Below are 15,007 nucleotides of genomic sequence, written 5' to 3' on the forward strand. Positions count from 1 at the left end.
ACATTCATTGGGAAGAGGAAACATGGTTTAAAACACAAGTAACAAGTAGCAGTGGACTGTTCAAGTTCTATACCATGAATCCTATCATAGTGACTATTAATCTTCCACTACACATACTCAAGTATTAACTGAGACTGTTATCAAATTTTATTCACAGATAAGTCAAGTAAAACATTAGACTGTAATATCAGAACTTAGACTTATATCAGAACTTAACAGTCATCAGTACATAATTTCTTAACTCGAAAAAGGAATGCCTATCTTAGTAAGTCCTCATACAAGTTCTGAGTTATACTCTTCAGAACTTACTCATCAGAATATGCAACCAGAGCTTGTCCTCAGAGTTTGTGCAAAATGACACAATAACTGTTTATCTAAAATAACATAGACCTCCACAGAAATTTTCATCATTCAGATGGAGTGATTAGTGTGTGCATTAAGCTAAATAACAGACAAAGAGTAAAGTCTGATTCACTTCAGTACATCTTAGAAATAAGGCATAACTAAAATTTTGCTAAAGAGCTGTCATTGTCCTGAAACCTACTGATGAATGAGTTCATGCTTGAGTCCTCCTCAACTGTTTTGTGCTAATTTTATGCATCTTTTGAAATTCTATTTTACAGTGGCTTCTCAGTGTAAGTGAGTCACGACTGCTTATCAGAATTAATGCTATTATCAGAGTAATTCTCCAGTAATCATAGAGTGTGAAAAGTCACCAAGAAAATATTTTGCTTTTCTAATGCATATTTACTTAATACCAGCAATGCACTTGGGTCGTCCCTTCCACATTTTTACTCTAGATCTCAAAGGAGTACCTGATTTTATTCTTTGATCTTTTTGCTTTTTCTTTTGATAAGTGAGGTTTATCAGCACTTAGTACATTCAGCAGTTTTACTAGTATCAGAACTTAACAGATGAGTAGCATTATTCTAATTTGTGACTTAGTAATAAGATAAACAAAGTAAACTCAACTAAGCTCAATTATCAGAATTTGCTTGTGTCATAAGATTTCCACTGAAATAATTACTTCTTACATGGGATCATTTGTTTATTGAAGACTACTAGGTCAGTATCTAGCACAGTTATCCTCATAGGATTGAATAGTTACTTGAACAGACATATCACTTATCAGAGTTTAGAAAAATATATCAGACAACAATCAGTACTTAAACGTGTATTGCAATTAATCACAGAAGAAACAAAGAAATTACATTCTGTAAATACTGATCATAAAGTCTGATGCATCAGAACAAAACTAGGCAGATTTAGAAAAAGAACCTGAAACCATTCCAAGTTCATTTACCAATCTTGTAAAAGTTGCTTCACATAGTGGTTTTGTGAAGATATCTGCCAGTTGTTGATCTGTTGGAACAAAGTGCAATTCCACTGTACCTTCATCCACATGTTCCCTTATGAAGTGGTACCTTATGCTGATGTGCTTTGTCATAGAGTGTTGAACTGGATTACCTGTCATAGCAATATCACTTTGATTATCACAGTAAATAGGGATTTTGAAATATGTTAACCCATAATCCAGTAACTGATTCTTCATCCAAAGAATCTGTGCACAACAGCTTCCTGCAGCAATATACTCTGCTTCTGCAGTTGATGTGGAAATTGACTTTTGTTTCTTGCTGAACCAAGAAACTAGTCTGCCTCCAAGAAATTGGCAGCTTCCACTTGTGCTTTTCCTGTCAATTTTGCATCCTGCAAAATCTGCATCTGAGTAACCTATTAGTTTAAAATCTGATTCTCTAGGATACCACAATCCCAGATCAGCTGTTCCTTTAAGATACTTAAAAATTCTTTTCACAGCTGTTAAGTGAGGTTCTCTTGGATCTGCTTGAAATCTTGCACAAAGACAGGTAGCATACATGATATCAGGTCTACTAGCAGTTAGATAGAGTAGAGAGCCAATCATACCTCTGTAATCAGTAATATCTACTGATTTACCAGTATCCTTATCCAATTTTGTTACAGTGGCCATGGGAGTGGATGCACTTGAACAATCTTGCATTCCAAATTTCTTCAGCAAGTTTCTGGTGTACTTGGTTTGACAAATAAAAGTGCCTTCTTCATTCTGCTTGACTTGAAGGCCCAGAAAATAGCTAAGTTCCCCCATCATACTCATCTGATATCTTGACTGCATCAGTTTGGCAAACTTCTTGCAAAGTCTGTCATTTGTAGACCCAAAAATGATATCATCAACATAAATCTGGACGAGAAGTAAGTCCTTTCCATGGTTGAGGTAGAACAGTGTTTTGTCTATTGTTCCTCTGTTGAATCCACTTTCCAGAAGAAACTGAACTAAAGTCTCATACCATGCTCTAGGAGCTTGCTTAAGTCCATAAAGTGCTTTATCAAGCCTGTAGACATAATCTGGATGTTTAGAATCTACAAAGCCTGGAGGTTGTTCAACATATACCTCCTCCTCCAATTCTCCATTGAGAAAAGCACTTTTAACATCCATTTGAAAGACAGTAAACTTTTTGTGAGCAGCATAAGCCAAAAATATCCTTATGGCTTCTAACCTAGCAACTGGTGCAAATGTTTCATCATAATCAATTCCCTCCTGTTGAGAATATCCTTTTGCAACCAGCCTTGCCTTATTCCTTGTAATTATGCCATCACTGTCAGTTTTGTTTCTGAATACCCACTTTGTATCAACAACAGATCTATTCTTTGGTCTTGGCACTAGGGTCCAGACTTTGTTTCTTTCAAATTCATTTAACTCTTCATGCATTGCTTGCACCCAATCAGAATCTTGAAGAGCTTCTTTCACTTTCTTTGGCTCAGTCTGAGAGAGAAAAGAATTGTAAAGACATTGATTTGAAGTACCTGTTCTAGTTCTGACACCTGCATCAGGATTTCCAATTATCAAATCAGGTGTATGTGACTTTGTCCACTTCCTTGCAGATGAAAGGTTTTCTCTAGAACTGGATGCTCCCCCATGATTCATGCTGTCTTCATTTTCATTATCTGATGCTCCCCCTGAAACTATGCTCTCTGATTTGGATTCTTCAGAATTTATATTTTCAGCACTATCAGAACTTGGCTTATCAGAACTTGACGAATCAGAACTTGAAGAGCCAGATGTATGTTCTGATGTTTCTTGAGATGTGGTAGGATCTTGAGTATGCTCCCCCTGTATAGGTGCATCTTCCTTTGGCGTAGCCACCACAGTTTCAATAACATCAGAGTTTATTCCATCAAAGTTCACAGTATCAGGATTTGACTGTCAGGATATTCAGTATCAGAATTTGAGTCTTCATTTTCAAATCTCAGTTGATCATGGTCAATGAAATCTTCAAGACCAGTAATCTTCTTGTCATCAAAAGAGACATTGATAGATTCCATGACCACTTTTGTTCTCAAATTATAGACTCTGAAGGCTTTTGTGGAAAGTGGATATCCAACAAAGATTCCTTCATCAGCTTTTAGATCAAACTTGGATAGCTGTTCAGGATGAGTCTTGAGAACAAAACACTTGCATCCAAATACATGAAAGTATTTCAGATTTGGCTTCTTTTTCTTCACCATCTCATATGGTGTTTTTCCATGCTTGTTAATGAGTGTTGCATTTTGAGTAAAACAAGCAGTCTGCACAGCTTCAGCCCAGAAATAGGTTGGAAGCCTTGCTTCTTCAAGCATTGTACGTGCAGCTTCAATGAGAGTTCTATTCTTCCTTTCAACAACTCCATTTTGCTGTGGAGTTCCAGGAGCAGAAAATTCCTGCTTTATTCCATGGTTTTTGCAGAACTCGTCCATCATCAAGTTCTTGAACTCAGTGCCATTATCACTCCTTAAGATTCTTACAGATTCTTTGACCAATTTATCCAGATGTTTGACATGATCAATCATGATAGATGTAGTTTCACTTTTTGTGTGCAAGAAATACACCCATGTGTATCTGGTGAACTCATCCACTATGACCAACGCATATTTCTTCTTTGCAATAGACATGACATTCACTGGACCAAATAGATCAACATGTAGTAAATGATAAGGCTCAAGAATTGATGATTCAGTCTTGCTCTTGAATGAAGATTTTCTTTGTTTGGCCTTCTGACATGAATCACAAAGACCATCAGGAGCAAACACTGACTTTGGCAGTCCTCTCACAAGATCTTTCTTGACTAGTTCATTTATATTGTTGAAATTTAAATGAGAGAGTTTCTTGTGCCAATTCCAGCTTTCTTCAATTGATGCTCTACTCATCAGACAGATTGCAGAACCATCAGTACTTGTTGAAAGCTTAGCTTCATAAATGTTACCACGCCTGTATCCTTTCAGAACAACTTTGCCTTTAGATTTACTCACTATTTCACAGTGTTCTTCAAAGAAATCAACATGATAACCTCTGTCACATATTTGACTTATACTTAGCAGATTGTGTTTAAGTCCTGAGACCAGAGCTACTTCTTTAATTATGACATTTCCAAGATTAATATTGCCATATCCCAATGTTTTTCCAATGTTGCCATCTCCATAAGAAACACTTGGGCCAGCTTTCTCCACAAAGTCTGATAGCAGGGCCTTATTTCCAGTCATATGTCCTGAACATCCACTGTCCAGAACTAGAATATTTTTCTTGTTGCCCTGCAATCACAAAGACCACTAATTATTAGTTTTAAGGACCCAGACATGCTTGGATCCTTTGGCCTTATTAAGTTTGTTAACATTTGCAGCGGATTTAGCATCAGAGTTTATGTTAACATTTTTCTTATCAGAACTTACACTATCAGACTTTGAATCAGAATTTACACTAGAAGGAACAATGAAAACTTTCTTCAAAGAAGGTTTTATTTGATAATAATCATTGTACAAACTATGATATTCCTTACAAGTATAAATGGAATGCCATAAACTACCACAATGAAAACAAGGATTTTGTGGTTTATATCTAACAGACTGACTCTTAACTCCTGATTTTGAAAGTAAGGAGTTAATATTTTTATTCTTCCTGCAAAAAGAAGCCAGATGGTTAGAACTTCCACAGTTATAACATGTTTTCCTAGGAGCATTAGGAACAGGTTTATAATCATTGCTTTTATTCACACCTTCCTTGCCATTCCTATTTTTCCTAGGTGATTTTACCTTGTTTGTATTCTTAACATCTTTCAGCTTATGCTTAAGCTGTTTCTTTGTCATTAAGCCTATGTTTACTTCAGCTGTCTTTTCCTGTTTTAGTTTGTCAGAAGTTAATTCCTTTGTAACTTCTGATTTCTCATTTTCAGACTTTACAGTTACAAACTTAACAGGTTTTAACTTTGGCTTTTGCTTATCAACAGGCTTAATTTCTTCAGTTCCTTTATCATTCTTATCTTCTCCATAACCTAAGCCCTCTTTCCAGTTTCCACTACTTAGCAAACTTTGAGTTATTTTGCCAGAGTTAGTCCAAGTCCTGATAATCTCTCTTTCCTTTTCTAACTCAGTTTTTAGAGATTCATTCATTTTTAGCACTTCATCCCTAACATAAAAAGCATCATCTCTATCCTTCTGAGTTTGATGGAACATGACTAACTCTTTTTCTAAGAAATCATTTCTTTTCTTAAATGCAAGATTTTCAGAAGTTAATCTTTCACATGTTAAAGTTTGATCTCTATAACTAACAAACATGGTTTTAAGATATCTTCTCAACTCATTAATATCATCAGTATGAAAAGCATAAGTAGTCTGAGGTACCTTTGTTTCAGCAGCTTCAGAACTGCTCTCAGCACTTTCTTTATCAGCATTTGCCATCAGTGCATAGTTTTCCTCACTTTCAGAGTCTAAGGTGTCTGTCCAGCTTTTCTGCTTTGTGACAAGAGCCTTGCCTTTGTCACCCTTTACCTTCTTACAATCAGGAGATATGTGGTCTTTCTCACCACAGTTATAGCATTTAACATTGGTGTAATCTCCTCTGTCAGACTTTCCTCCTCTGCCTTCAGATCTTCTGAAATTCTTCTTATCGGAACTTATGCCTTTCCTGGAAAACTTCTTTCCCTTCCTGAACTTCCTGTATGCAATCTTTGTGATTCCTTTCACCATAAGAGCACACAGCTTCATCATCTCCTCATCAGCATCAGTCTCAGGCAAGCTTTCAGAATCTGAGTCATCATCACTTTCAGAACTTGATGTCTCAGTTTCAGACTTTATGACAAGAGCTTTACCCTTATCTTTCCTTGAGGAAGCTGCTTTGTGGAATTTTTCTTCAGCCTTAAGAGCAACTGTCCTTGACTTTCCTCCTTTCCTCTTGCTTCTTTGTTCCATCTCAAGCTCATGAGTCTTGAACATTCCATAGATTTTATCAAGAGTTGTTTCATCAAGATTGTAGTTGTCTCTTATTGCCGTTGCCTTCAAATCCCAGCATTCAGGAAGAACTAACAGGAACTTAAGGTTTGAATCTTCAAGATCATACTCTTTATCAACCAATGACAAATTATTCAAAAGTTTGACAAATCTATCATATAAATCATTCAATGACTCATTAGTCCTTGAGTCAAAGTGTTCATACTCTTGAGTGAGTATTGTCTTCCTGTTTTTCTTAATTGTGTCAGTTCCCTGACACCTTGTTTCCAGAGCATCCCATATCTCCTTAGCAGTCTTGCAGTTGATTACCCTGTTTGACATTACATTATCAATGGCACTATACAGTAAGTGTCGTACCTTAGCATCCTTAGCAATTGATGCTATATCTTCAGCAGTATAATCACTCTTCTCCTTTGGTACGGTCTTTGCTGCTTCACCTGCAACTGCAACTGCGAGCTTGGTTGGTTTGTGAGGCCCTTCCTTGATTCTATCAAGGTATTCTGGATCCGTTGCTTCCAGGAACATGGTCATCCTTACCTTCCATATGGGATATTCAGATGGTCTCAGTATGGGAACTCTGATGGTCTCATACCGACTCTGAATTTGTGTCTTTGGTGGTTCCTCAGTTTTGGTAGGCTTAGTTGGAGTTTCTGTGTCAAACATGATTGTGTTTGGATCTTTAACTGTATGTGTGTTAACAGATAGGCTCTGATACCACTTGTTAGGTCACACACACTGTAGAGGACGTGAATACAGTGTATAATACAATCAAATCGAACTTTTATATATTAAGTAACAGAAAACAACCTTTATTAAAATAATAAACTCTGTTACAGTATGGAACTGTTACCTCTCAGTGATGAACAAATATCACGAGAGCTGCTAGGGTTACAATGAATAATCTTCTCGAATTTGATAACACTTATAGTGTAAACCCTATGTCCGTGTTTATATACTACACAGTTACAAGATAATCGCTAATTGATATGGAATATAATTCTGCTTCCTAAAATATATCAATCATATATCTTTTCTTCCAAGTATTCTATTCTTCATAGAATTCCTTCTTCATGCATATCTCTTATTATGTTTATCTTGATCTTCTTTCCTTTAATCAGCTACTATTCTTCTCTGAACGTCCTTCAGCACTTAAGTTCTGATATCCATCTTCTGATGATTATCTCCCGATAATATAAGTAATGATATCCTTAAGTCATGACTTCCAGTATAAGTACTGATCAACAGTTAAGTACTGATTTGTCCTGTTAAGTAAGATCTGAAATCTAAACATAAATTATATTAGCCATGACATTATCAAATATATCTAACATATACCCATACCATTCTTGAACAATCATCTACCAGAGTCAAAAAATAACTATATTTAACTCTAGTTTTGACTCTATATGGTCCCCAAATGTCAGCATGTATCAATTGAAATGGAACTGTTGCATGAGACTCACTTAATGCAAATGGCTTTTTTGTAAACCTAGCCATTGGACAAGTTACACAAACATGAGAAGGTAATGTTGATACCTATTTCTGAATACAAGGAATACACATGATTTTAACGTGAGGAGCATGACCAAGCCTGTTATGCCATACTGCATAATCTTTAACCTTTGACATATCTGACTGTGAATGATTGCATTCCTTATTATTTTTAAACAAATAATACAATCCATTCTTCAGCTGTCATATGACTTTCACTTCTTTTGTGACTGAATGCACAACTAGACACTTCTCTGGATAAAACATGTTTTGACATTTATTATCTTGAGCCAACTTATTTATAGATAAAAGATTATGATTAAATGCTGGAACACACAACACTCCTTTCAGCTTCAAACCACTATCCATATGAACATCCCCAATGTGAGATATAACAGCAGTATCTCATGTAGGAAATTTAATAGTATAGTGAGAAGGTGCCACTTTCACATTGGACAACAAATCTAGTGTAGTTGTCATATGATCTGTAGCTCCAAAATCCATTATCCAGTTTTTTGAAACTTTTGTATGCGTTTTTGCCATTCCATAGAAAGGACTATCAACTTCTTCTTCATTCTTTTTTTACTGGCAACATTCTCAGCAATTGTTCCAGTTGTTTACAAACAACTGTTTATCATAACATTCTCATCAGCCACAATCTCATCATCTTGAACAGATGAAGAGTTTGCCATCCTTTGATTGTTATTTCTCCTTGATTGCCATCTACCAGCATTTCCAGTCTTTACTGTAAAATTCTTCATGTACTTGCTGTGTCATTTTGGATAACCAATAATGGTCCCACAATTGTCTTTACTATGTCCTCTACCTCCACACTCAATGCATCTTTCTGAACTACCAGATCCACTACTGTTTCCATGATTACCTCCTTTGCTATAAATTGCAGCTATTTCATTACTCTAAACCACAATCATTTTTAATGTTTCTCTCTGTGTCTCTTCTTGTTGAATCACAGAACAAGCCATTTCCACACTTGGCAATGGATCCATCATTAATAATTGACTCCTCTGAGCCTCATACTCATCATCTAAACCATTCAAGAACTAAAACAACTTTGCTTCTTGTTTCTGTACATCTAAAGTCTTCATCAATACTCTAATTTCATCTGTTAAAATGCTAATTACAGGAAAGACATTCATATCTTCCGATTCTGACCAGATGATACTCATAGCAGTATAATATTCAACAAGTGGTACTCCATTTTATTTCAGATTAAACAAATCTCTACACAGTTTATACTTCATAGATCCATTCACAACTTGAAAACGTCTTTCCAATATTTTTCACACATCACTAGCATTATTAACAAACAATATTGATTCTTAATAGAATCTGAGACATTATTATGAATCCAAGAGATTATCAATGTTGTTACACGTATCCCATTGAACACCATCAGTTCCATTTGTAGGACTTCGCAGCTCGCTTCCAGTAACGAGCCCTAGTTTTCGCTTTGATGACAATTGAATTTTCATGAATCTTTTCCAGGTTCTGTAATCACTTGCTCCTTGCAGTTTAGACACATTGATAGATGTAAGTCCATCACTCGGATGCAGAAATAACGAATTTTACATATCCGCAAATGAAAATCTACTACTTGATGCCATTGTTACGCGTTTTCAAGTTTGAAATTAATAGATTGTTGACGACGACTTAAACTTCTTCAAGATCTAATGTTTGTACGAACTAAATCAGCTCTAATTGATCAACGGTAGCTGTGATACCATGAAGAAATGCATAGCCATTGATGACATTCAAGTTAATTGACAAATCACAAACATTATCTCTCAAGAATGCATCTATCAACCTTAGTTTGTTACAGCACAATGATCAGAGTATATAGAATTCAATTAACATAAATATAACTAACTCTCTGTAAAAGACTATTTTATCCTTGACACTATATGTAGAATTACACTAATAGCCCCTTGACTTAATCTGTTGACTTCAGTCTGTTGACTTCTGTATTAGTAACTTTTCACTATCTGCCATGTCCTTGAAAGTTCCTGCAAGAATATCAATTGACTTATCCAACTTTGAAGATTGTCCATCATCATTCTTTGATTTCTTTAGCCTCTTCAAAGCATGTTGAGAATTGCTTTGAGACCTTGTTGGAGTATTATCATTGAAAGCAAACCTATCATCAGTTTGAACATCTTTCCTTCCCAATTGTTGTCTCGTCTGAGATGCAGGCATAGCAGAATCACCGGTGGCCCAATCATATCCAAACATCTCAGCCATCTCATGGAAATGCTTATATGGTTTCTTCGCCCATTCTGCAGCTTTTGGTTTTGCCTGAATCAAAAATTGCATTTATATCACAACTAGACATACAAACATATACATACAGAGATCACATGTCACGCAAAACCTCAAAAAAATCTAATCCTATTTATACAAAGATTTTGAGCAGTTTGGATTCAATATTATTTAAGTACATTTAGCAAGCAAATAACTCTCTTGCAGTGATCGGGTGACTGAATATTAATAATGTCATCAGGTGGCTGATTCATTGCAGTAAGCATCTTGTGACTGAATAAAATTCAATCAGTAAACCCTCTTGCACTGATCGATATGTATTTTCTTTGTGCAGTTTCGTAGGAGGCTGACAGAAGCTACAGAGTATAGTTTGAGAAATGTGCAGCTGTTCTGCGAGTGAACAGAAATCCCAAATGAGATATAAGTGTGTGTGCAAGAGAGGGGGAGAGAGAAAGCGAGAGGGAGAGAGAGGGAAGAGAGAGAAAGGGGAGAGAGTGAGAGAGAGAGTGAGTCGGAGAGAGGGAGAGAGAGAGAGAGAGAGAGAGAGAGCAGATACTTTCAGATGCTAAAGTCAGAAAGAGGACAAGAAAGGCGGAATTGAAGCAGCAAAGCAGCGGGAGTGAAATGAAATAAGTGAGAACTAAACAGTAAGTATCACACCCCTATTTGCAGTGTTTATAAACTTCGGGTATGGAATTAGAAAGTAACCCCTCCAACCCTTCACCAGACCCCCCTCCCTTTAAAAAAATTTACCAAACGCGGTTCTATAAATTCCAACCCTCCCCTCCCAACTCCCGATCCAAATAAGGCCTAATGGATCAACAGGATTAAATAGCATTAAAGACTCAAATTTTACAACATTAATACATGTTTCGAAAGAACTTTACAATTAAGCCTGGGTTTTATTCTATATCTACAAAATAGCCAAACACACAAAGGTTAACATTAAAAAACCTAGCAGAACTATCAATCTTTTGCTTAAGAAATGATATCAACTCGATTGTTACAGAACAGACACACACATATAAACAAACAAATATACAAGGATAGGGATATGATATAAGGATTTGGAGAAAGAGGAAAAATCCTGGCCAAAAGGGTTTATGAGAAACTAAGATTGATGTGCTTCCAAACACTCAACAATGCAGCACTAATGATTTCAATAAGATGTTATTCAGATTAAAAGAAAATTTTCAAAAATACACTTAAGTGTATGCAATTGCTTCAGCTTTTTCACGGATCATCACAACAATTAAAATATAAAAACCAGAAACTATCATACATATATTTAAACAGATGCATGCACCCCCACACACTCGCACTCATATATCAAAAATATATTTAATCTAAAATAAATAAAACACAAATCTATTCAAATCTGCAACCTATATGGTAAACACATTGGGGACTCCTGCTAAAAAAACATTAAGCAGATGGTATCTGGCGCTTCTTCAAAAATTCCAGAAATGAAGGAACATTGGGATATCTATATAGCTTCATACAATGAGGTTGAAGTTGTCTCTGGAAGCAAATTATATCCCCATTCTCGAACTACAAAACAATAGGAGTTCTCTCAATATTGTGTGTTATAAAATGTATATTATGCTGCAATAGTAAAATTTGCAATAACACGATCTGTACCTCACTTGATTGAAATGAAACTCCCTTGTCAAGGTGGTCGCACCTGACGCGAGGCTCAAAATATACTTCCTAATAAAATTAAATAACGTGAGTTTGTTTTTCCTATTATTTAGGTGTTTTTTCAGATATTAAGGTTTCATTGTGTAAATTCCAGAGAAATCTATGCATGCTCTTCGGTTTGATGATAAACTTTCTTGAATGAAAAAGGCCCTTTGATTCGGTTACTCCGAGCATTGTATTTCGGTACAATTCATTAATGATAAAGTGTCTTTGACTAAAAAAGACGAAGATTAATGCTATACACAAACTTTTATCTAGCCTCACAACCTACGTGAAGGAAACTGCTTGAGAACAAAAAATATAGAAATCCTAACATTAAACATCAATATGTAAGAAAGCTTGTAATCAAAGTTACATTTTATCATATAACAAACTTGACCAGGTACATATAAAATCTATTACGACAGAAGGAAAGGTGAAACATAACAGACTATTCCTAATGTAATAATATGAAAAAACAAACCTCATAGAGTTCAATTTGTTCGTCAGGATCAAAACCAGCAAGTTCATTTATATTTCTTACAATCTCAATAGGCTTTCCAGTACAATTCACAAAAAGATTACCAACATATCTGGAGAACGGAAAACAAAAAATAATGTTAGCACTAAGAGCAAGTTCACTGCAATGCTGAGGTTGCTTCCATTTATATAATTTGGAACCAAATGCAAAAAAACTCAACTCCAAAGGGGTTGCATTTTGGGTTACAAATATGCATAAATGCATACTTAGTAGTTAGTTCTATATTTGAAACCAAGGATGCATATATATGCATCTAGTTAACAATCAATTAACCATAAACGAAATGCATGCTGGTGTACTTGAATGAAGTTAAGAGAGAGAAACAAAAAATTGGTTAAATTTGAAATTATTTGGTTGCAAAATGCAACTAGCATTGGAATTGAAGTTCTATGTTTGCACCAAAAAAACATTTATTGGTGCCAAATTATACCAATGGCTATTGCCATAATATATCTAGCATTGGACTTCTCTAATAGAAGCTAGTTTTAAATTTTTTGGTTACTGCCAGCCTACTCTAAATCTCCTTCCCATTTATACTTTGAAATTCATTTAACAATATATACCAGTAATGTATTTTTTTTACCTGAGCTCTTCTTTCTTAGGATGGTAAAGCTTGAAGAAAAGAAGTATATCCCCCTCCCTTTCGCCAAATGGGAGCACAGAGCACTGTTCCTGCAAAGTTGATAAATTGCAAAAGTAAGATAGAGGGAACAAGTATTACAGAGGAAATATACCAACACCATCAGTTCTCAATACAGTAAGAAAATATTACCAGCGCTGGTATGACTTCCAAGAACAACTTCAGCTCTGCCTTGTTAACCTTACTAGAAACTTCTCTCAACTTCCCAACCTGCATTTACACAAGTCATAAGGTATTATATACCTATGCTTTGATGTCTCATCTGCAATACTTGCACCAATACTTAAACTGTTAATAGTTTGAGCTTGTAGTGTTACAGATATAAAATTATGATTATACAACCTACAACTGATGCTCCCCATACTTTCTTGGGGCTTGTACTTAAATATACTACTCCCTCTGGTAATATTTGCTTTTTTAGGTTGCTTCACACAGATCAGTATGCGATTGACTTTCAAAACATTGATACAAGTTATAATGATACTAAAAATATAACCTAATGGACTAACTTATTATAAATAAACTCTTATATATAATAATCTTTTATCCCTGGCCTAACACATACAGATTATATAGATAAATATATAACTTGTCTCTACTCTCTACACTGAAACAATATAAACTATTTAGCATATATATTAGCTTTCACTTTCATTCCCATCAGTACCATTAGTCAAATACAATGTAATTGATGAGGAACATCCTGCATCAATAATAGTCAAATATATTAGTTACTTCTTTTCTGACCTAACAGGGGATACAGTTGGAGTTTTAGCATTAATCATACTTTGGAAACAATGAAAAAGGGAAAATTTTGAAAAAATCCTATGGAACCAACCAGAGAAAGTATTAGATTAATTATCATCACAATTATATCTATCTATGTGCAATTACCTCAAAGAAATACAAACCTCAAATTAGAAGAGTTTATGTATGTCACCATGGTCATTCTCTTGGCCTCTACAAAGATATATAAAGAATCTATATCTTAGACCAGAAAACATTGGTCCGAGATAGCAAAAAAAAGTTCAATAAAAGCACTAGAGAGTTATAAACGGGAGCAGATGTGGAAGCAATCTAGAGATACTTCTACCGGAAACACACTACATCTCCCAGATTCACGCCCATGGTAGTCTTATTTTATAAATCTCTTCTACGTTCTCCACCACCATCAACATAATTTCATCGATTAAAAAATTTATAACTGCACTTGATAATGATTATTATGCAGACTGTGAATTTATAAAACAGTGTGCATACATAACACACGATAAACGCTGCACATGAGTGTGTATCCGCTAGTGCGCATGTGCTTCTGTGACTTGAATTAATGCACTTATGACTAGCACACAGATGAAGAAATTAATATGTCCGTGAAATTTAGACTTGTGAGTAATCAAGAAAATAACAAGAGTTTTGGTTTGTAAACTATGCACCTGAATATCATCATGATAGCATAACAAGTTGGTTAAACATGCAAACTCTAGTAGCTTACCATCTGGGCTTCCTCCCCCGATGTCAAACGTCGAAGTGGACGGTATGTATGATTATTCCGCTTTGCAAAAATCCAGTAACGCTGTAATTAAACTGGTATACCAAATTCTTAGGCAACTTCCTCCTACAAGTGGACAAGGTTTAGTATTCCTACATTGTATGTAGTAGCCTATTAGTTAGGCACACAACAAACGTGGAAATAAAGTTTGGCATGGGTCTATAAGTACGCAAAGGTGGCCACATTTACACTAGCATTTCAAGAACCGTCAAAATAACACTTTCATGAAGAAAAAAAGCCTAGTCCTTAGAAGCTCAAATATCAAATGCGATTTAAAATCCCCAGTACAAACTGATGATCATGAGCATGACTTGACTTGGTTCGTGAATGTCAAAAGCTTCACGATGTTAACTATATAAAAAAAAGCACCTTCTGCATAGGCCCACATACGAGAACTGGATTAGAATCTGCGTGTCAAGGTTTTAAGTTAGTTACATGTTCTAAGTACTATACATAAGGAGTTGTACGTAGACTTTGCATCTATGATTTGGGATACATGAAAATGGAATACATTTCCACCACTCCCTCCCTCTCT

General features: G+C 35.4%; 1 protein-coding gene across 4 annotated transcripts; it reads right to left on the reverse strand.

Annotated features, from left to right (window-relative positions):
* Positions 1-9,594: 9,594 nt before the first annotated feature.
* Positions 9,595-14,529, reverse strand: LOC141665441 (ubiquitin C-terminal hydrolase 13-like). 4 transcript variants are annotated; one of them, XM_074471436.1, is made up of 7 exons: positions 14,416-14,529; positions 13,053-13,130; positions 12,864-12,952; positions 12,224-12,332; positions 11,701-11,769; positions 11,562-11,610; positions 9,906-10,095 (listed from the first exon to the last, which is right to left on the reverse strand). In XM_074471436.1, exons 1-7 carry the CDS (start codon positions 14,416-14,418, stop codon positions 10,055-10,057), a joined length of 438 nt encoding a protein of 145 aa, XP_074327537.1. In that variant the 5' UTR covers positions 14,419-14,529; the 3' UTR covers positions 9,906-10,054. The 4 variants fall into 4 exon arrangements, with proteins under 4 accessions (XP_074327525.1, XP_074327537.1, XP_074327540.1 ...); XM_074471431.1 differs by having other exon boundaries at positions 9,959-10,095; positions 11,445-11,610; XM_074471439.1 differs by lacking the exon at positions 11,701-11,769.
* Positions 14,530-15,007: the final 478 nt, after the last annotated feature.

Source organism: Apium graveolens, chromosome 1, assembly GCF_009905375.1.
Source record: "Apium graveolens cultivar Ventura chromosome 1, ASM990537v1, whole genome shotgun sequence".
NCBI classification, from domain to species: domain Eukaryota; kingdom Viridiplantae; phylum Streptophyta; class Magnoliopsida; order Apiales; family Apiaceae; genus Apium; species Apium graveolens.